This window comes from Penaeus vannamei, chromosome 34 (assembly GCF_042767895.1).
Source record: "Penaeus vannamei isolate JL-2024 chromosome 34, ASM4276789v1, whole genome shotgun sequence".
Lineage (NCBI taxonomy): Eukaryota > Metazoa > Arthropoda > Malacostraca > Decapoda > Penaeidae > Penaeus > Penaeus vannamei.
Genome location: NC_091582.1, coordinates 11,412,856 through 11,435,355, shown reverse-complemented (window position 1 = coordinate 11,435,355; position 22,500 = coordinate 11,412,856). Strand labels below are relative to the sequence as shown.

General features: G+C 43.2%; 2 protein-coding genes across 6 annotated transcripts in view; one reads left to right on the top strand and one right to left on the bottom strand.

Annotated features, from left to right (window-relative positions):
* Window positions 1-8,259, top strand: part of LOC113802798 (NADH dehydrogenase [ubiquinone] 1 alpha subcomplex assembly factor 4) — an 11,051-nt gene extending 2,792 nt beyond the window's left edge. For all 4 annotated transcript variants that reach the window (XM_027353415.2, XM_027353416.2, XM_070113775.1 and 1 more), the window contains exons 2-6: window positions 1,792-1,967; window positions 2,377-2,471; window positions 3,475-3,567; window positions 4,024-4,150; window positions 5,186-8,259. In XM_027353415.2, the coding sequence (XP_027209216.1) occupies window positions 1,811-1,967; window positions 2,377-2,471; window positions 3,475-3,567; window positions 4,024-4,150; window positions 5,186-5,358 (645 nt within the window). In that variant the 5' untranslated portion in view covers window positions 1,792-1,810 and the 3' untranslated portion in view covers window positions 5,359-8,259. The remainder of the gene's footprint in view (window positions 1-1,791; window positions 1,968-2,376; window positions 2,472-3,474; window positions 3,568-4,023; window positions 4,151-5,185) is intronic.
* The window catches only part of LOC113802797 (sodium/potassium/calcium exchanger 1), a 50,958-nt gene continuing 35,048 nt past the window's right edge, over window positions 6,591-22,500 (bottom strand). For both annotated transcript variants that reach the window (XM_070113773.1, XM_070113774.1), the window contains exons 3-4: window positions 12,868-13,011; window positions 6,591-9,125 (exon numbers count right to left, since the gene is read on the bottom strand). In XM_070113773.1, the coding sequence (XP_069969874.1) occupies window positions 8,522-9,125; window positions 12,868-13,011 (748 nt within the window). In that variant the 3' untranslated portion in view covers window positions 6,591-8,521. The remainder of the gene's footprint in view (window positions 9,126-12,867; window positions 13,012-22,500) is intronic.

Genomic DNA, 22,500 nt, shown 5'->3' with positions numbered 1-22,500 from the left:
CCCAATCCCTCTGTTCCTACTCCTTCTACACTAAAAATATTTGCAGATATCCATCCTCCTCCTCCTCAAGTTCCCTCCTACACCCTCCTAACTCACCCCACCCTCTCCACCAATCCCACTTGAATCCCCTTTGTCACAACAGTGTCCTTCTCCAGACCCCTCCCTTCCAGACATTCTTCCTGATACTTCACCACCTTCCCCAGTCCCCCTTTCTCATCCCCTGGATTCTTCTCCAACAGCCACCTCTGTTTCCTTGAACAATGTCCCTATTCGTTCCACAGTCACAGATACACTGCAGTTCACTCAGTTTCTCTACCCCCCTAACCTTTCCCATTTTATTAATCCCTGCTCTGCACTTTTCCCTTTTCATTACCATACTTTCCTATAATACTCTTTCGCCCACTTTGTTAGAATTGTGGGATGCCTGACCCAATTAAAATTTGTATATAAAAACATGCATATACATAGAAATAAATGTATATCCTTCTATCTATCAGATATATATACTTATCTATCTATCTCTATGGTAGATATGCATCTATTTCAGTGTATAAGCATGTCCGCATAATGAATGTTCATTGGGTTGGGCTTCTCACAACTTTAACAACCCAGCTGTTTGACATCAAATATCCCCATCCCTCCCCGGATTCTTCTCCTATTGTTCCAACAGCCATCTCTGTTTTCCTTGAACATTGTTCTTATACCTTCCCCAGTGACAAATACACTGTAATTCACTCAAATGCCCTACCCCCTTAACCCTCCCCTTCCTACTAATGTCTGCTCTAGTTCAGTGACTCCCCTCTTTTGCCTATTCACTACCATACTATCCTATAATGCTCTCTAATCTTTGACATCTAACACACTTTATCCTAATCTTTAACTTCTCTTTACCCTTTCTGACACAATACTTTCCCAAATTAAATTGTTGAATAAATTTTGTGACATGGAGTTGGGGACTTTGTCTCTGACGTGTGTGTCCATACTGTAAAGAATTACCATTTCAGTACTCAAGTGATTGTCATGACCTATAAGACATTACAAAGGTCTGGAAACATCCATTCATGGGTGTCATTTTAGGGGGGGCAGTCACTGCTCCCCAAGGGCTACACTTACTTTTTTTTTCTTCTTCCTTTTTTCCCCTAAATTACAACTTTATAACTTGAGATGGGAGTGATCCCCATTTCACAGTGCCCCAGAAGCTGATTGTGCTCACTTTACTCTCCACCCTTCCTCCCCTCCCAAGAGAAAGCTGAAATGGTACTCCTGTATCCATTGCATATATTTTGACTAGGTAGAGAGTAAACTTGTTCTTGATTTAACCTTAAATTGGCAGGGTTTAAATGATCTTTCTAGCCAGAATATATTTAGTGAAGGATTGTTGGTCAATTGTCCAGACGATCACTGCATCAAGTATTACTGTTGTTTCTGAACTATATGGATGACAAATTTTCACTAAGAATATTTGGCAAGATGGAGCTTGGAATTGCAACATATTTTGATGATATACCCCCTACACACATTTAATTTTTGAATGATTAGAGGTTAACTTTAACTATTTTATTGATGTGACATTTATTGGGCAAGCATTAGTTATTAGTCATATTCATGTTTTTTATTATTATTTATTTATTATTTATTTTTTATTATTATTGTTTTTTATTTATTTATTTATTTTTTTTTTTTTCTTTCTTTCTTTCTTTGCAAAGGAGCTTTTCCTGAAGTCATGTTTCTTAAGAATCATCCTCATTTTCTTATGGTTAAAATGTCTCAAAGGATGGTTTGTGTTCACAGGACTACAAAATTTAGAAGGATGGGGAAGGTTATGTCTGCACTTGGCCGTAGAGTAACAAAACCAATTAGAGACTTCAATGTAGAGAGCAGAGCACACCGAGAAATCACAAAGGAGAAGCGGCCAGTAGCACCAAGGCATGAATCCACAAGACTGATCATAGAGGAATCCATTAAAAGTAAGAGACCAGTTACCCCCATCCTCCAAGTTCTTCCTCTCTACTTTTTATTATCATCCTCTTCTTCTTCCTTTCTCAACTCCATCCTGTACTCCTTAGATGAAAATTTAAAAACACTAGGCCATTGTGGACCTGTTGTATCCATTTTCTTGCACAGGGAAAAGATATCCTGGATAAAATCTTTTATACTGAAGGGTATGTAGTGTGTGCAATGGTATAGAATGCCATTGGAAAGGGATGATTATTTTAGCGACATGTATGGATGTGGTTCAAAAAGTAAATAATTAATTTTGAAACAGTATTTTTAAACCCATAATTTTGTCATGTCCTTGGATAGCATCATAATTGCCTGCCGTTTATATATAAAGTTATAAGGTAATTTTAAGTCTGTTTAATTGACACATGCTAGATCAGCCTGAGGAGGTGAAGAAGAGTCTTGAGAAGAAAGATGATATCTTGCTGAATAGACTGAAGCAGATCTATGTCACTTCAGAGGATCCAATGGTGAGTATTGTACATACAAAGGTAACTGAAACACTAAGATATTTGATAATATTTGAAAGAAGGGAAAAAAAAACAAGCCTTTAATGTTTTTATTTTTTTCATATAGAAGAGAGAGATTAGCAATCTTTCCAAGTTGAGTCCACTCAAAAAAGATGTACAGTATATTTAATTTTCTCTTTTAACTCATTTATTTGTATATATTTCTGTTTTTGAGCAATCTGCAGTCATAGTTTGCTTATTTACCCAAAGTAAAAGAAAAGAAAGAGAGATAAGAGTAAAAATATATATTTACATTCACATGCTTAAATACATTTGTATGTGTACATAAATACATACATACTTTTCTCGTCCTTTTAAGTTATTCATGAATAAAAGGTGAAACAAATAGATAAACAAAGAGTGGAAATAGGGGAGCGATTTTTTTTTTTGCTTAGCTGATTCATCATTTACAGACACAGCAGCTACTCTTAACTATTATAAGCAAATCAGTGTTAACCATTGTAAAACCATATAATATGCGTAAATCTCCAGATATACCTAGAATGGACTATTAAATTTAATTTGTATTGCACATCTATTGCTGTTTGAGGAGTCTGACTTTTCTTATTCAAGGTCCAGTTGAGCATATTTCTTTTTGAATCAACTTCTTTATTTGGGGAAAAATGAGAATGAAAGGTATAAATGAAAGTCATTGTTTCATAGTTTATCATGTATTGGGTTAGTGTATTGTTTCATTCATCATAAGAAACATACATCATAGTATTACAACTTCCATATCTGTTATGTATGGGGGAGTGTCGCATAATCATTACCTTTTCAATTGTAATGATAAATCGGTTTCTTTCAGCCTTGGAAAGCTTATTAATTTCAGTTAGAATGAATCTTAATTTATTTTAAACTGATTAATAAAAATAATTACATGAAGCTTTTTCTGGTCTTTGAAGTTCCCAATGTTGTTTTTGGAGATAGTACCTTTATTTAACCAACTTTTCATTGCCTCTAGCTTACAAAGGAAATCCCTGACAACCCAGAACGATCACTACCGTCAGATCGTTCATTTGTAGCAGACCCTGAGTATGGCTTTTATGAACCAAAAGTAAGTAATTGTTTTACTACTTGTCCAAAACATTGATTGTGAAATCTACATTATTATTGGACATTGCCTTTAAGAGTATAAATTTTATTAAATTTGTTGTTAGAGATAATCTGCCATATAATTGAATATTGAATGTTTATTAGTGAAATTACAGTCTTAAATGAAGGAATCAGTCATCAAAAGTGAGTCTGCTCTGAAAATGTGAACGACTTGTTCTTGATGGACTTTTTCCAAAAAATGAAAAGTTAAAGTTGAGGCTTCATATAGATTTTGGTTAATTCCTATACAGAAGTCTTCATATTATTTTTCCCCCTCTCTTCCTTCCTTTTTTGGTTTAATTGTTAATTGATAATCAGCATGAACTTTTATGAATGGGGTTGAGAGGTAATGCTTCCTACATTAATTTATAAATATTAATTTGATGCCTTTGTAAAATGGAGAATATTTAATTTTTAGGCAGTGCCATATGGGAAGATAACTCTCAGAAATGCACTACATGCAATAGGAATGCACCAGCAAGATCCTGAGCAATGGACAGCAAAGAAAATTGCTTATGAATATAAATTAGATGAAGGACTGACAGGTAAGGCAATTCCTTCCTCCAAATAAAGGTTAATGTATGCTGTAAATTATTGTCACCCTTGCATTTATTCTGAATATTTTCTATAAAAATGTGTTTATATCATAATGAGCAGTTCCACTTGTATTGCAGATAGTGATCATAGATTCTTAAACCATTGTACCCAGACTGCATAAATTAACAAGTTGGCCAAAGTATAGGCAGTCTGTACCTGAGCAGGCATTTATAAGATTACATGGTGCTCTTTTAGTGATTTCACCCTTTATTCACTTGACCAACAGCTACATTTTGAGATTAAGGTGCAATGAGACAAGACATAACTTTTGAGGAAGGTAGAGGAAGGGATGGTAATAATCTTTATTCAGTCTCCTCATTTTCCTGGCTTACACAGACAAAAATGCAGTTATAAATTTGGATGAAATTTTGCCTTCAGAACATTAAGAAATAACAAAGAATTTTTTTTCCACCAATAGTACCCACAGGGGAACTTTAAGGATTTTCAACCACCAGCAGTTTTGGGGTGGTTCTGGAAAAACAATTGCTTGTGAATGATTGTTAGTTGGTCATTCAATAAGTAAATAATTTGTATAACAAGAAGACTTTGATAACAGAGATACATAGTATAATGTTGTCTGTGGAAAGGGAAGGTTACAGATCTATTTTTGTTATACAGTAGTTGAGTAAAGTAGTCTGCATAGTCTCTGAAAGAGAATAACTAGGATTAGGTTGATGTACATTTGTCATCAGCATGACTATTTGCTTTATTGGCAGATATGAAAATTACAAAAGTTTTATGTCAAATATTTGAAAATACTGTGTGGATTAGCATATTGGTGCAGATGAAACAAAGTTCTAAAACCTTTCCTAGATCATGGAATTTCATATAGGGTAAGAGTACCTTAGACTACATATGGATACTAGTGTAGTCCAGAATATCTTTTATGAGGATAGAGTCTTGTATATAATTTTTAGTTTTAAGTGTTAGATTTTGTTTTGAAGTTACATATAACTCAAATATGTCTCTTTTTCCTGTCACAGAGAAGGTACTTAGGCACTTCCGCACATTTGTTTTGATAGTTCCGGATGATGCCAAAAAGAAGAGAATTACTCCAGAGGTTTTAAGATCTACTCCCTTAATTGCACCACATTCTATTAAACAACTGCCTGCTAGTTCCAGTAATGCAGCTGAGAAAGATGAAAAGGCAAGTTGATAGTCCATAAAATATAAAATTGTAGTTGCAGTATGAAAATATATCCTTTGTGGTTGTCAAGTAGGCCTTTATGTGGCCTGATGATAAGAAAGTTTGCAGGGATCCAAGTATACATAATGGCAGGATTTTATTAACCCCTTACTGACGGGTATGGCTATAGCTGTCATGACATACTGATGTATGACATGTATACATGTCATGACTCACTCTAGTGAGTGAGCAGGTAGGCCGGCTGTACTGTACACAGCACACACCTTTCTAGAAAAGTTAGACTGTTGCGTAATAATTGTCACAGAAAATTCTGGCCCCATCATGATGGGGTTAAACTCTGAAAAGAGAGTTAAGGGATTCAGGTACTATAATCTTTTTTATTTTCTTATTCTATAGCATTTTCTTTTATTGTTCATGGCCATTTTAATTATCAAGTTTTGTAAGCTACTGTTTGTATATAATTCTCATAGGTTACCATTTGAAATACCCTGATAACTCTCTTGACATATTTATCTAAACAGAGATTCAAGTTAATATCTGTCTCAAAATTTTGTGTGACAAATTTCAGTCTTATTTGAATTATTATCTCTATGCCTGTATATATAAAGTTTATAATAAAATCTTTGAAAAAATTTTGTGTCAGTTATTTTTATAAAACCAAGTAATTGATGCATTGAGCCATTCACAGCTTTGTTTGCCAGTCGCCACACTTTATTTATTAATTAGTTGATAGTTATATAACATGCTGTATATATTTCAGCCCCTAATATCCATATTTGAAGAAAAACTGAAGTGAAGTTCTGCAGTTCAATGGTCGATACATCAGTAATGGATATATAATGACATATAAAGGGAAAGTTTATATTGACATATAAAGGAGTAAGTTTTCATGTGTATAAAGATGACTGTTTATCATCTGAATTTGGACTTAATGTAGTACTAACATGCACAAATTATGAACCTATTTAGATTAAATTATATCCTTCAATCCAGAAAATAAAATATAAGCTTCAGATCTGGCTTACAGTTTGAATAACAAAAAAATTTGAGTAATAAATGGTAACTTTCGACTAAATGAAGAACCACAAACTGTGTTCCAGAAATCTGTCCTAAAATCCAGTTACTTTAGTAAAGGTTTGACATATTGTGATATTTTATCCTTACAGCCAGTGAATTTGGGAAGATTTTCACCCAAGAAAGAAAGAAAAAAAAGCCTATATCAAAGGTAATGATACAGAAAATGAGAAAGACATTATATTAAAGACATGAGTCATAAAAAAAAAATTGCAGTAAAATAAATCAAAAAGACTGTTTATGTTTGTCATACATTCACAATTTAAAGGCACCATTGCTGCTTAATCTTGATGTTATCATTATATTTTACCATTCAAAATAAGGTTGCAAAGCAAAACCTTCTATGATGATGATGATAGTGATAATAATAAAAATGATAATTATCGTGATAATAATTACAATATTAATTATAATTAAAATAATACAAAAAATAACAAAAAACAACACTGGCAACCATACTCCAAAGGAAAGGGGAATGTAATAAACTGTAAAATGATCACACCTAAAAGAAAATTTGACAAAAATATTGGAATGAAATATCAATTTGAGCAGAGGTACTGAAGAGGAAGAACACTTGGGTAACCACAGTGAAGGGAATGAAGATTAGGCATATATGTATACATGTGTGCACACTAGCATGTACTGGCAATGCACTTACACTTGTTGTATACCTAACAATCTTTTCTAAATGGATGACAGGTTATAAGATAAAGGAACAGCAATGTATTAGAACTTTAAAATTCTTCATATGGTTTTAAACAAAAGTAATTAATAATTAGGGTGTTCCCATGCAACTTAATATATATATATATATATCTCCAAAGATAAAAGAATTATATATATACTGTATATATATGTGTGTATATTAGGCAATAACAAAAAATATAATATAATGATAAACATTTTATGACCACCCCATAACAAAGAGCAGAAATAACACCTAAATAATAACAAATATTAAAAAATTGGTGATTCTGTTGGACATTTTCTCACTATTAGCTAATATGAAATGGTGCATGAATATTATATTTGTCAGTATATCACTGAAGTCTTGGGGTTGAGCATTTTGGACTGAATATTTGTGCCTTTTCATTTCACTTTACCATTTTGAGTCTTGACCACAGAAAAGCTGAAATATGTTTATCATTTCTGTGGCACTATTCTTACAAAAAATTGTATTAAATGTTCATCACAGATACAATTGTGCTGAATACATTTTATGAGAAAGCTATGGTATTGTGCCTCTGTCCTGGGAGGACACTATAGCAAGAAAACAGCACGTGAAAATTATAATTATGGATCTTGCTTAATATTTCAAAATTTCACTCATAGAAAGCAGACAAAAACATGGAACACCTAAATTTTCCATCAGCTCCTAATAATATTTCTACATCAACTGATAATTAGGGTTGTCTAATAATAGTTTCCATTGCTTAAAACAGCAATCACATCCACACAAATAAGTTCTGGAACTATAATTGAAGAAGCATTGATTCATTTATACAGTATATAAAGAAAACATGTTCTTATCTACGTCTGACATGTGCCCCATTGCTTGGGGAAAAAAATATTACCATTACCTCAGTATTTCCAGTCCTTTGAAAATATATTCAACAGTTCACACCTTAGTTACTTATTCAGTTCACTTTTAACAGTCACATCTCTGCTAAATTTCAACATATCTTTTCAAGTGTTTGCTTTTATTTTATTTGTTAAATATCTATGTTGACTGTTTATAAGAGAAGAGAACATTTTGAAATGATCAAACCCACAACAGAGAATTTGTAAGTAGTTTTTTTTCTAATTCTGCTAGATATAAATTGTTTAAAAAATCATCACACCACACTTTACATATTGTTTGTCCACAACCACTTCAAAATGAATTCTTCATGTAAAGGTCATCAAAATCTCATTGAAAATGGCATATTCAATCATCATATGTCTCCACTGCATAATAAATTAATGCAGATAGAAAACTTCTCATATACTTAGACTATTTACGCTATTGATATTGTGTTCCACTTCATAAGCTTGTCACTGAGAGCAATCACTGTACAGCATCAGATATTTTTAACAACCAAGCACAAAACAAAATATATCACTCTTCAAGAAAACTCTCTGGGGTGACAAACTGCCAATCAGAAATGAAAGGATCAGAGTCCTGTTCTTCCACTTCACTTCTGCTGGGCATTTGTCCACTATCATCCTCTCCCCAGACATGTGTGTGAAATTCATCACTTGCTGAATGCCATCGCTCCTCTTCCTCTTCCTCCTCCTCTTCCTCATCTTCCTGATTGTTGTCACTTTCTGCTCGCTGACCTATCATTGCAAGGAAATTTCCAAATGTTAGCATTGGGCTGGCACCAACACCATCACTGGTATCGTCACTTTCACTCACTGGATCCTCATCAATCTGACCAAACAGTGCCTGAATGTTGCTAAGTGAAAATGCTGGGTTGGTGGCACTAGCAATGTCATCCTCCTCCTCTTCCTCCTCCTCTTCATTTAGCTCTAGTTCTACAGGCATGTCAACTGCATCATCATTATCTTCCTCCTCCTCTTCTTCCTCTTCCTCGTCTTCATCTTCCTCTTCCTGTTCCTCTTCCTCATTGCCCTCTTGATTGTAGTAATCCCCATTTACTTCTGGTCCAACAGCCATTGTATTCTCCATAAGGTAATCCAAAAAATTTCTGATGTTATTCCTGCAAAGAACATAAATATGAATTATAAAAAACCCAGAGCAGTGCTCCTCAAAAACTACAATTAATAAGATATCTGATTTGAAAATGGCATATAACCTGTAACCTCATACCAGTTTGTTTTGTCTTTGACAAAAACTTGTAAGTAAGTCAAACCACTTATTCCTAAAAGCCATCAACATCAGAGATTTTGTAAAAAAATAAAAATAGTTAAATCAAAGACTAGAGGATATCACAGTCACCACATAAAAAATGACACAAAAAGTTATGGGACTCTCGCAAACTTCAGACCATGCTAAATACATCAGCTATTAACTTTCAGTGGTCACACCTTCCTACACCACCATTCTCAATTTCATCACAGACAAAACATTCTCAAATGGACTAAAGAGGCTTCACAGGAATGAAAGCTGCTCAATCATCCTTCTGCTTCATTTCGTATTAATGAACATGCTCTTATCAGTGAATTTCAGGGCTGAGCAGTTTGGAGCAAATATTTGTGCCTTTTACTCTCACTTCATATTACCATGAGGAAATACTTGTTCCTTACCATCTTACTTCATATTACCATCTGCACCTTATCATCTCACATTACCATTGTTTTGATTACAAAAAAATCAAATACCGTGCCTTAGTCTTGAGCAGCATAATTATTGGTAAAATCCATCTCCTTCATCCATCTGTTGAATGTTGAACTTAGAGTGAACTTGAACATATGGATTCCTCATTTACTCCAAAATAGAATTTTCGAATAACTATTAACTTGATATACAAGTTTTTTTGTTTTTTTTACAGACTTCCTTCACATATCTGAAAGGCTATGCAACTACAAAAATGAAAAATGTACCTCTACAGTATTTCAGGTTGCACTCATTGCTTGGTGCTAATATAACAAAATGCAGGAATGGTAGGAACTGCCAGGCACACAGCCTGTGCAGTTGGATATGAGGTCATGAATAAAAATGTAAATATGTTTGCCTACTGTTTTCATACCATTTTTTCTGTGTCATCTTTTTATTGTAGTGACTGTATTTGTAATTCTTGCTTGTGATAGATATAGTAAGAAACTGCTTCACTTAATAAATATTTACCATTATTTGTGAATTAGTACTAACAGTATGTATACTCTTTTGAAATTGTCCATAATACCCAATGGTTATGTTGAATATCATCTTTGACAAATCAATGTAAATAATGAAGTTGCTTTAACATCTATAAATGATATTAGTAGAAAACTAAACTAATAGAAATATATTGGCCAAAGCCTTAAAGAAGAATTCAGATCTTTGAATCTGTACACTACCAACACTAAAACAAGGACTCAGTCATACAGTTACAACATGAAAATCCAAGCATAGTATACTTGATAACTGTGTATAACATATATACATCAACAAGGTAAATCCACAGGTAATTTTTAACCCACTGGCAATGGGTGACGAATCTCAAGTCATTGTGAATAATCAGACGATGGGTGATGCTTTATCATTTCAGGAGTCTGTGTCCCAACATCTAGGATGTCCCTTGTGCCCTGACAAAAGCTGGACAATTGCTCGGCCGCAGAGCAGCATATACTAATAAGCATCCATACTCACCAAATATCAGGAAAAAAAAGTCATATTAATACTGAGTTAACAATGAGCCATGTGATAAAAGTATCTAAAGGTTGCCCATCAACCATCAAGCATTATACTATGTACCTACATATAGTAAACAAGATGAGTTCATGAAATGGTGTAGAAGTTTGACTAAAAGCAGATAAGAAAGGTTCCTATTAGTTTGGAAGTTTGTGAAATACTCCTAGGAGTTTTGTTTAAACCAGTAAGAGTAAATGAAATGTTTGTCAGTTCTAAACAGCTGTAAGGATTTCTTCTTTACTTGTTTATCATTATTTTATCATCATTTTCAATTATTTCTGCACTATTGAATGATGTTTAATTTCACAAATCCACATAGTTGTTTTTCTGGCATTCCTTGACAGCATTCATCACGTTGGCAAAGTAGAGCATGGCTGCCAACTTAACTGTTCACTTCTCTTTGCAGCATTGAGAAAAGTTTCCTTACACTGTCCTGTTGTGCATCTAATGTAGTGATAATGTTCATGGAATCCTTGAATGTCTTGAATTTTCTTGATACTTCAAATAAATGTTTTCAAAAAATAGAATGAGATATCATTATAAAGCACTTCTTTCTTTTTTCAACTTTTATACATGATAAAAACATTTTGATAAACTAGGTAAAAATTCTATTGTGGCATTTTAACTACTGATTACTCTTTAAGGATTTCTATCCTTCTGTAGTAATTTTTCCAGTCATATTCATTTTTCTTAATTTTTGATGCTATAACTATTATAATTCTTCCACCTCCAGACATGTAAGTAATACACTGATATTTCTTGTGAAAAATACTTCACTCTGTAATTTTCTGCAACTCATATATTTTCTCTTTTTAGTGATTTCTAGTCTGGTGAATATAACTTCAATATGCACAATCATACAGATCTTTTAACACTTCATTTTTCAAGCTTTATCATAAAATATTAAACTAGTAATACGAAGGACTCCCTATCATTCATTATTCTTTCCCCAGTTTCCTTTATTTCACTGCAACTTCTAATATTACTGGAACTCTGTAAAAATTATTCAAACAAAACTTATTCACATTAGGACTATCTGACAGATGATAAACATTTCCTTATATGAATTCATACTGAAATCTGTAATGTAAAGATCAAATACATTTTTGCCTTACAACTTCTGACATCAAGAATTTGCTTCCTATGATACCTACTCTCATTTTATGCTTTGATAGGGAATTTAAATTTATTAAACCAAGATATATAAATTGGTCAGTTTAGCCACACAGAAGCTTCAAAATCTGCAAGCAGACTATAAGCTCCTCAATTGGATTTCAGCTAATCAAGAAAAAGTTTCATCTATTGTTTATGTACTTGAAGATCGACTTCAGTACCTAACTGACAGGATTAGCTGTGAAAGATTGAACTTTTTTACTGCCTAACTTCAACCAAGCTTGCATCAGACAGCCTAAAAGCTTCTCACAGACAGACTGTATTCTTCAAGATGGCTGGGCATGAATATTGCTTGCCTACTTGTGTCTCCCGAGATCAAGATGCTCTCCACTACTTCTTCATATGTTCCCAAGAAATTCCTGGATCTGGAAGAAGAACCTCCCTACCATAGAGGTATTGAATTAGTTCTTGTAATTCAGGCGATAATCTTAGATAAGGGCAGGGGCTCTTCTTGGATCTTTCTGAGTCTTCTTACTTCTGGAGAAACGTGAACTCAATCTAGACATACCACACCATCTAATCCTGACAAGTTTTTCATTTTGCACAAATATCCTTCCTTTCTGTGTTTTGGTCTACAAAAACTTATCTTCATACAGACTTCAATCAAGTGCGATATAGATATAAACTAAGAATTTCCATTCTCTCAAGTATACACTTGGAGAATTAATTCTATGAAAGGGTTGCTCTAGTGGCTTCTCCACTAAAAGTGCTTTGATTTTTCTTTAGTAACTTTTTTCCATAAAAACTATGAAAATGGTCAAGTTGGAAATTTCTTATCTGTGCTTAGACTTTTACATGTAGTATTTAAAATATATTTCTGTATACTTTCACTCTTAACTTTTTCCTTTAGTTTACACATTACAACAATAAAAATGCACTGTCTGCTTCTGACCGTAAACATTCTTAAAAATCAATTAAAGTCAACCAAAGCTCACCTTGCATAAACATCTCCTGCTGGGACCTGCACTTCAGCTGAATGAGCCGGCTGGTTTGTTGAATCGTCATTGCTCTCAATGGTTTTGTCACCTTCCTCATCCCAGCTTGAAACAGGTTTTATTTCACTTCCTATATCAGGCACACTGGAAACAAAGCACACTGTAAGCTTGGTGAGGTTGCAAAAACATACAGCAGTTTAACTGAATGACTTATAACTTTTTGTATTTAACCTTCTTAAACAACAATCTGTAATTCTTCAATCAAAAGGGTAGAGTATTTCCCAAAGCTTTAAATTGAGAATGGAAAGGAGAGGAGAGAGAATGAATGAAAGAGAGAGAGAATGAAACAGAGAAAGAATTAAATACATAGAGAATGAGAGAATAAGAGAGAGAGAGAGAATGAGAGAACAAAAGAGAGAGAAGGAATGAGATAATGAGAGAATGAAAGAGAGAGAGAGAATGAGAGAGATAGAGATAGATTGTAAGAGGCGATGACCTCCTATATAGATTGAATACTGGTGGATAGTAGTGATACACCGACGTGACTTCACACTTTATTAATAACACTAATGAAACACATATGATAATAATAAAGCGATACGAAGAGCACAATATACTGGTGGTCAGTGCGGAGTGTAAGCCAGGCCTATCCACCAGAGAGGCAGCGCTACGGCTGGCCACGAGTGTGAGGTCGCTCTGGTAAGCGAGTGAGGGTGCACAAGACCTACCCTGCTGAGGGCAGGCTTGCTGAGGGTGTGAGACCTTGGGTCAGGCCGGGTTAGTGTTTATATCCTGAACCGTGGGCGTGGCGGTGGCATGGCGAACTCACCACATGGACTGCTATACTCACACACCGTGCTAGCTCATTCCGAGAGGGAGCACTCACGTGGTGTTGGGTTTGCATTATGAATGCAGGACTATGCAGTATGCTATATAGAGAGATAGATAGACACACAGAGAGAAATGAAAATGAGAGAATAAAATAGAGAGAGAATGAGAGAATAAAATAGAGAGAGAGAATGAGAGAATAAAATAGAGAGAGAATTAGAGAATGAGAGAGAGAGAGAGAATGAGAGAATGAAAGAGAAGAGAGAGAATGAAAGAATGAAAGAAAAAGGGAATGACAAAATGAAAGAGAGAGAGAGAGAATGAGAAAATGAAAGAGATAGAGAATGAGAGAATGAAAGAGAGAGAATGAGACAATGAAAGAGGGAGAGAGAATGAGACAATGAAAGAATGAAAGAGACAATGAGACAATGAAAGAATGAAAGAGACAATGAGAGAATGAGAGAATATAAGAGATAGAGCATGAGAGAGATAGAGATAGATACATAGATAGATAGAGAAAGAGACAGAGAATGAGGGAGAGAGAGAGAGAATGAGTGTGACAGAGAGGAGAGAGATAGAGAATGAGAGAGAGAGAGAGAGAGAGAGAGAGAGAGAGAGAGAGAGAGAGAGAGAGAGAGAGAGAGAGAGAGAGAGAGAGAGAGAGAGAGAAAAAGAGAGAGAGAGAAAAAGAGAGAGAGAAAGAGAGAGAAAAAGAGAGAGAGAGAGAGAGAGAGAGAGAGAGAGAGAGAGAGAGAGAGAGAGAGAGAGAGAGAGAGAGAGAGAGAGAGAGAGAGAGAGAGAGAGAGAGAGAAAGAGAGAGAGAAAGAGAGAGAGAGAAGGAGAGAATAAACTAGAGAGAAAGAATGAAAGAGAGAGAAAGAGAATGAGAGAATGAAAGAGATAGAGACAATGAAAGAATCAAAGAGGATGAGAGATTGAGAGAATAAAAGAGAGAGCATGAGAGAGATGGAGATAGAGATAGATAGAGAAAGAGAGAGAGAAAAATGAGAATGGAAGAGAAAGAGAAAGAGAGAGAGAGAGAGAAATGAGAATGGAAGAGAAAGGGAGAAAGAGAAAGAGATAGAAAGAATGAGAAAATAAAAGAGAGAGAAATAGCCAGATAGATAAAGAGAGAAATAACACAGAGAGAGAATGAGAGAATAAAATAAAAACTCCCCCTGCTTCACTCTGTCCTCACCTAGTCACACACTCCCCTTGCCTCACTCTGTCCTCACCTGGTCACGCACTCCCCCTGCCTCACTCAGTCCTCTCCTGGTCACGCACTGCCCCTGCTTCACTCTGTCCTCACCTGGTCACGCACTCCCCCTGCCTCACTCTGTCCTCACCTGGTCACGCACTCCCCCTGCCTCACTCTGTCCTCACCTGGTCACGCACTCCCCCTGCCTCACTCTGTCCTCACCTGGTCACGCACTCCCCTGGCCTCACTCTGTCCTCACCTAGTCACACACTCCCCTCATCTCACTCTGTCCTCACCTGGTCACGCACTCCCCTCACCTCACTCTGTCCTCACCTGGTCACGCACTCCCCTCGCCTTACTTTTTCCTCACCTGGTCATGCACTCCCCTTGCCTCACTCACCCTGCTTCACTCTGTCCTCACTTGGTCACACACTCCCCTCACCTCACTCTGCCCTCACCTGGTCACACACTCACCCTGCTTCACTCTGTCCTCACCTGGTCACACACTTCCCTCGCCTCACTCTGTCCTCACCTGGTCATGCACTCCCCTTGCCTCACTCTGTCCTCACCTGGTCATGCACTCCCCCTGCCTCACTCTGTCCTCACCTGGTCACGCACTCCCCTCGCCTCACTGTCCTCACCTGGTCACGCACTCCCCTCGCCTCACTCTGTCCTCACCTGGTCACACACTCACCCTGCTTCACTCTGTCCTCACCTGGTCACACACTCCCCTTGCCTCACTCAGTCCTCACCTGGTCATGCACTCCCCTCACTTCACTGTCCTCACCTGGTCACACACTCACCCTGCTTCACTCTGTCCTCACCTGGTCACACACACCCCTCACCTCACTCTGTCCTCACCTGGTCACGCACTCCCCTCGCTTCACTCTGTCCTCACCTGGTCACACACTCACCCTGCTTCACTCTGTCCTCACCTGGTCACACACACCCCTCACCTCACTCTGTCCTCACCTGGTCACGCACTCCCCTCGCCTCACTCTGTCCTCACCTGGTCACGCACTCCCCTCGCCTCACTCTGTCCTCACCTGGTAACGCACTCACCCTGTCCTCACCTGGTAACGCACTTCCCTCGCCTCATTCTATCCTCACCAGGTCATGGACTCCCCTCACCTCACTCTGTCCTCACCTGGTCATGCACTCACCCTGCCTCACTCTGTCCTCACCTGGTCACACACTCCCCTCGCCTCACTCTGTCCTCACATGGTCACGCACTCCCCTCGCCTCACTCTGTCCTCACCTGGTCATGCACTCCCCCTGCCTCACTCTGTCCTCACCTGGTAACGCACTCCCCACGCCTCACTTTGTCCGCACCTGGTCACACACTCCCCTCGCTTCACTCTGTCCTCACCTGGTTACACACTCCCCTCGCCTCACTCTGTCCTCACCTAGTCACGCACTCTGCCCTCACCTGGTCACACACTCACCCTGCTTCACTCTGTCCTCACCTGGTCACGCACTCCCCTCGCCTCACTCTGTCCTCACCTAGTCATGCACTTCCCCTGCCTCACTCTGTCCTCACCTGGTCACATTCCTCTCGCCTCACCCTGTCCTCACCTGGTCACGCACTCCCCTCGCCTCACTCTGTCCTCACCTGGTCACACACTCACCCTGCTTCACTCTGTCCTCACCTGGTCATGCACTCCCCTCGCCTCACTGTCCTCACATGGTCACACACTCACCCTGCTTCACTCTGTCCTCACCTGGTAACGCACTCCCCTCGCCTCACTGTCCTCACATGGTCACACACTCACCCTGCTTCACTCTGTCCTCACCTGGTCACACACACCCCTCACCTCACTCTGTCCTCATCTAGTCACACACTCCCCTCGCCTCACTCTGTCCTCACATGGTCACACTCACCCTACTTCATTCTGTCCTCACCTGGTCACACACCCCTCACCTCACTCTGTCCTCACCTGGTCACGCACTCCCCTCGCCTCACTCTGTCCTCACCTGGTCACGCAGTCCCCCTGCCTCACTCTGTCCTCACCTGGTCACGCACTCCCCCTGCCTCACTCTGTCCTCACCTGGTCACGCACTCCCCCTGCCTCACTCTGTCCTCACCTGGTCACACACTCACCCTGCTTCACTCTGTCCTCACTTGGTCACGCACTCCCCTCGCCTCGCTGTCCTCACCTGGTCACACACTCCCCTCGCCTCACTCTGTCCTCACCTGGTCACGCACTCCCCTCGCCTCACTCTGTCCTCACCTGGTCACAAACTCACCCTGCTTCACTCTGTCCTCACATGGTCACACACACTCCTCACCTCACTCTGTCCTCACCTGGTCACGCACTCCCCTCGCCTCGCTATCCTCACTTGGTCACGCACTCCCCTCGCTTCACTGTCCTCACTTGGTCACGCACTCCCCTCGCCTCACTCTGTCCTCACCTGGTCACGCACTCACCCTGCCTCACTCTATCCTCACCTTGTCACGCACTCCCCCTGCTTCACTCTGTCCTCACCTGGTCACGCACTCCCCCTGCTTCACTCTGTCCTCACCTGGTCACACATATCCCTCACCTCACTCTGTCCTCACCTGGTCACGCACTCCCCTCGCCTAACTCTGTCCTCAATTGTTCACACACTCCCCTCGCCTCACTCTGTCCTCACCTGGTCACGCACTCCCCCTGCTTCACTCTGTCCTCACCTGGTCACACATATCCCTCACCTCACTCTGTCCTCACCTGGTCACGCACTCCCCTCGCCTCGCTGTCCTCACCTGGTCACACACTCCCCTCGCTTCACTGTCCTCACTTGATCACACATACCCCTCACCTCACTCTGTCCTCACCTGGTCACGCACTCCCCTCGCCTCACTCTGTCCTAACCTAGTCACACACTCCCCTCGCCTCACTCTGTCCTCACCTGGCCATGCACTCCCCCTGCTTCACTCTGAGAAATAGCCAGATAGATAAATAGAGAAATAACACAGAGAGAGAATGAGAAAATAAAATAAAAACTCTCCCTGCTTCACTCTGTCCTCACCTAGTCACACACTCCCCTCGCCTCACTCTGTCCTCACCTGGTCACGCACCCCTCACCTCACTCTGTCCTCACCTGGTCACGCACTCCCCTCGCCTCACTCTGTCCTCACCTGGTCACGCAGTCCCCCTGCCTCACTCTGTCCTCACCTGGTCACGCACTCCTCCTGCCTCACTCTGTCCTCACCTGGTCACGCACTCCCCCTGCCTCACTCTGTCCTCACCTGGTCACACACTCACCCTGCTTCACTCTGTCCTCACTTGGTCACGCACTCCCCTCGCCTCGCTGTCCTCACCTGGTCACACACTCCCCTCGCCTCACTCTGTCCTCACCTGGTCACGCACTCCCCTCGCCTCACTCTGTCCTCACCTGGTCACAAACTCACCCTGCTTCACTCTGTCCTCACCTGGTCACAAACTCACCCTGCTTCACTCTGTCCTCACATGGTCACACACACTCCTCACCTCACTCTGTCCTCACCTGGTCACGCACTCCCCTCGCTTCACTGTCCTCACTTGGTCACGCACTCCCCTCGCCTCACTCTGTCCTCACCTGGTCACGCACTCCCCTCGCCTCACTCTGTCCTCACCTGGTCACGCACTCACCCTGCCTCACTCTATCCTCACCTTGTCACGCACTCACCCTGCTTCACTCTGTCCTCACCTGGTCACGCACTCCCCCTGCTTCACTCTGTCCTCACCTGGTCACACATATCCCTCACCTCACTCTGTCCTCACCTGGTCACGCACTCCCCTCGCCTAACTCTGTCCTCAATTGTTCACACACTCCCCTCGCCTCACTCTGTCCTCACCTGGTCACGCACTCCCCCTGCTTCACTCTGTCCTCACCTGGTCACACATATCCCTCACCTCACTCTGTCCTCACCTGGTCACGCACTCCCCTCGCCTCGCTGTCCTCACCTGGTCACACACTCCCCTCGCTTCACTGTCCTCACTTGATCACACATACCCCTCACCTCACTCTGTCCTCACCTGGTCACGCAGTCCCCCTGCCTCACTCTGTCCTCACCTGGTCACGCACTCCCCTCGCCTCACTCTGTCCTCACCTGGTCACAAACTCACCCTGCTTCACTCTGAGAAATAGCCAGATAGATAAATAGAGAAATAACACAGAGAGAGAATGAGAAAATAAAATAAAAACTCTCCCTGCTTCACTCTGTCCTCACCTAGTCACACACTCCCCTCGCCTCACTCTGTCCTCACCTGGTCACGCACTCCCCCTGCCTCACTCAGTCCTCTCCTGGTCACGCACTGCCCCTGCTTCACTCTGTCCTCACCTGGTCACGCATTAACCCTGCTTCACTCTGTCCTCACCTGGTCACGCACTGCCCCTGCTTCACTCTGTCCTCACCTGGCCACGCACTCCCCTCGCCTCACTCTGTCCTCACCTGGTCACGCACTCACCCTGCTTCACTCTGTCCTCACCTGGTCACGCACTGCCCCTGCTTCATTCTGTCCTCACCTGGTCATGCACTCACCCTGTTTCACTCTGTCCTCACCTGGTCACGCACTCCCCCTCCTTCACTCTGTCCTCACCTGGTCACGCACTCACCCTGCTTCACTGTCCTCACCTGGTCATGCACTCACCCTGTTTCACTCTGTCCTCACCTGGTCACGCACTCCCCTCGCCTCTCTGTCCTCACCTGGTCACGCACTCCCCCTGCCTCACTCTGTCCTCACCTGGTCACGCACTCCCCTCGCCTCACTCTGTCCTCACCTGGTCACGCACTCCCCTCGCCTCACTCTGTCCTCACCTGGTCACGCACTCACCCTGCCTCACTCTGTCCTCACCTGGTCACGCACTCCCCTCGCCTCACTCTGTTCTCACCTGGTCACGCACTCCCCTCGCCTCACTCTGTCCTCACCTGGTCACGCACTCCCCCTGCCTCACTCTGTCCTCACCTGGTCACGCACTCCCCTCGCCTCACTCTGTTCTCACCTGGTCACGCACTCCCCCTGCTTCACTCTGTCCTCACCTGGTCACGCACTCACCCTGCCTCACTCTGTCCTCACCTGGTCACGCACTCCCCTCGCTTCACTCTGTTCTCACCTGGTCACGCACTCCCCTCGCCTCACTCTGTCCTCACCTGGTCACGCACTCCCCTCGCCTCACTCTGTCCTCACCTGGTCACGCACTCACCCTGCCTCACTCTGTCCTCACCTGGTCACGCACTCACCCTGCCTCACTCTGTCCTCACCTGGTCACGCACTCCCCCTGCTTCACTCTGTCCTCACCTGGTCACGCACTCCCCTCGCCTTACTTTTTCCTCACCTGGTCATGCACTCCCCTCGCCTCACTCTGTCCTCACCTGGTCACGCAATCCCCTCGCCTCACTCTGTCCTCACCTGCTCACGCACTCCCCTCGCCTCACTCTGTCTCACCTGCTCACGCACTCCCCTCGCCTCACTCTGTCCTCACCTGGTCACGCACTCCCCTCGCCTCACTCTGTCCTCACCTGGTCACGCACTCCCCTCGCCTCTCTGTCCTCACCTGCTCATGCACTTCCCCTGATTCACTGTCCTCACCTGGTAACGCACTCACCCTGCTTCACTCTGTCCTCACCTAGTCACGCACTCCCCCTGCTTCACTCTGTCCTCACCTGGTCACGCACTCCCCTCGCCTCACTCTGTCCTCACCTGGTCACGCACTTCCCCTGCTTCACTCTGTCCTCACCTGGTCACGCACTCCCCCTGCTTCACTCTGTCCTCACCTGGTCACGCACTCCCCCTGCTTCACTCTGTCCTCACCTGGTCACGCACTCACCCTGCTTCACTCTGTCCTCACCTGGTCACGCACTCCCCCTGCCTCGCTCTGTCTTCACCTGGTCACACACTCCCCCTGCTTCACTCTGTCCTCACCTGGGCACGCACTCCCCTCGCCTCACTCTGTCCTCACCTGGTCACACACTCCCCCTGCTTCACTCTGTCCTCACCTGGTCACACACTCCCCCTGCTTCACTCTGTCTTCACTTGATCACGCACTCACCCTGCTTCACTCTGTCCTCACCTGGTCACGCACTCACCCTCCCCCACTCTGTCCTCACCTGGTCACGCACTCCCCCTGCTTCACTCTGTCCTCACCTGGTCACGCACTCACCCTGCTTCACTCTGTCCTCACCTGGTCACACACTCACCCTGCTTCACTCTGTCCTCACCTGGTCACGCACACACCCTGCTTCACTCTGTCCTCACCTGGTCACGCACTCCCCCTGCTTCACTCTGTCCTCACCTGGTCACGCACTCCCCCTGCTTCACTCTGTCCTCACCTGGTCATGCACTCCCCCTGCTTCACTCTGTCCTCACCTGGTCACGCACTCCCCTCGCCTCACTCTGTCCTCACCTGGTCACGCACTCCCCCTGCTTCACTCTGTCCTCACCTGGTCATGCACTCCCCCTGCTTAACTTTGTCCTCGCCTGGTCACGCACTCCCCTCGCCTCACTCTGTCCTCACCTGGTCACGCACTCCCCCTGCTTCACTCTGTCCTCACCTGGTCACGCACTCCCCCTGCCTCACTCTGTCCTCACCTGGTCACGCACTCACCCTGCTTCACTCTGTCCTCACCTGGTCACGCACTCCCCCTGCCTCACTCTGTCCTCACCTGGTCACACACTCACCCTGCTTCATTCTGTCCTCACTTGGTCACGCACTCCCCTCGCCTCGCTGTCCTCACCTGGTCACACACTCCCCTCGCCTCACTCTGTCCTCACCTGGTCACGCACTCCCCTCGCCTCACTCTGTCCTCACCTGGTCACGCACTCACCCTGCCTCACTCTGTCCTCACCTGGTCACGCACTCCCCCTCCCCCACTCTGTCCTCACCTGGTCACGCACTCCCCCTGCCTCACCCGGTCACGATCTCCCCCTGCTTCACTCTGTCCTCACCTGGTCACGTAGTCCCCCTGCTTCACTCTGTCCTCACCTGGTCACGCACTCCCCCTGCTTCACTCTGTCCTCACCTGGTCACGCACTCCCCCTGATTCACTCTGTCCTCACCTGGTCACGCACTCCCCCTGATTCACTCTGTCCTCACCTGGTCAGGCACTCCCCTCGCCTCACTCTGTCCTCACCTGGTCATGCACTCCCCTCGCCTCACTCTGTCCTCACCTGGTCATGCACTCCCCTCGCCTCACTCTGTCCTCACCTGGCCATGCACTCCCCTCGCCTCACTCTGTCCTCACCTGGTCACGCACTCCCCCTGCTTCACTCTGTCCTCACCTGGTCACGCACTCCCCTCGCCTCTCTGTCCTCACCTGGTCACGCACTCCCCCTCCCTCACTCTGTCCTCACCTGGTCACGCACTCCCCCTGCCTCACTCTGTCCTCACCTGGTCACGCACTCACCCTCCCTCACTCTGTCCTCACCTAGTCACGCACTCCCCCTCCTTCACTCTGTCCTCACCTGGTCACGCACTCCCCCTCCCTATCTCTGTCCTCACCTGGTCACGCAGTTCCCCTCCCTCACTCTGTCCTCACCTGGTCACGCACTCACCCTGCCACACTCTGTCCTCACCTGGTCACGCACTCACCCTCCCTCACTCTGTCCTCACCTGGTCACGCACTCATCCTGCTTCACTCTGTCACC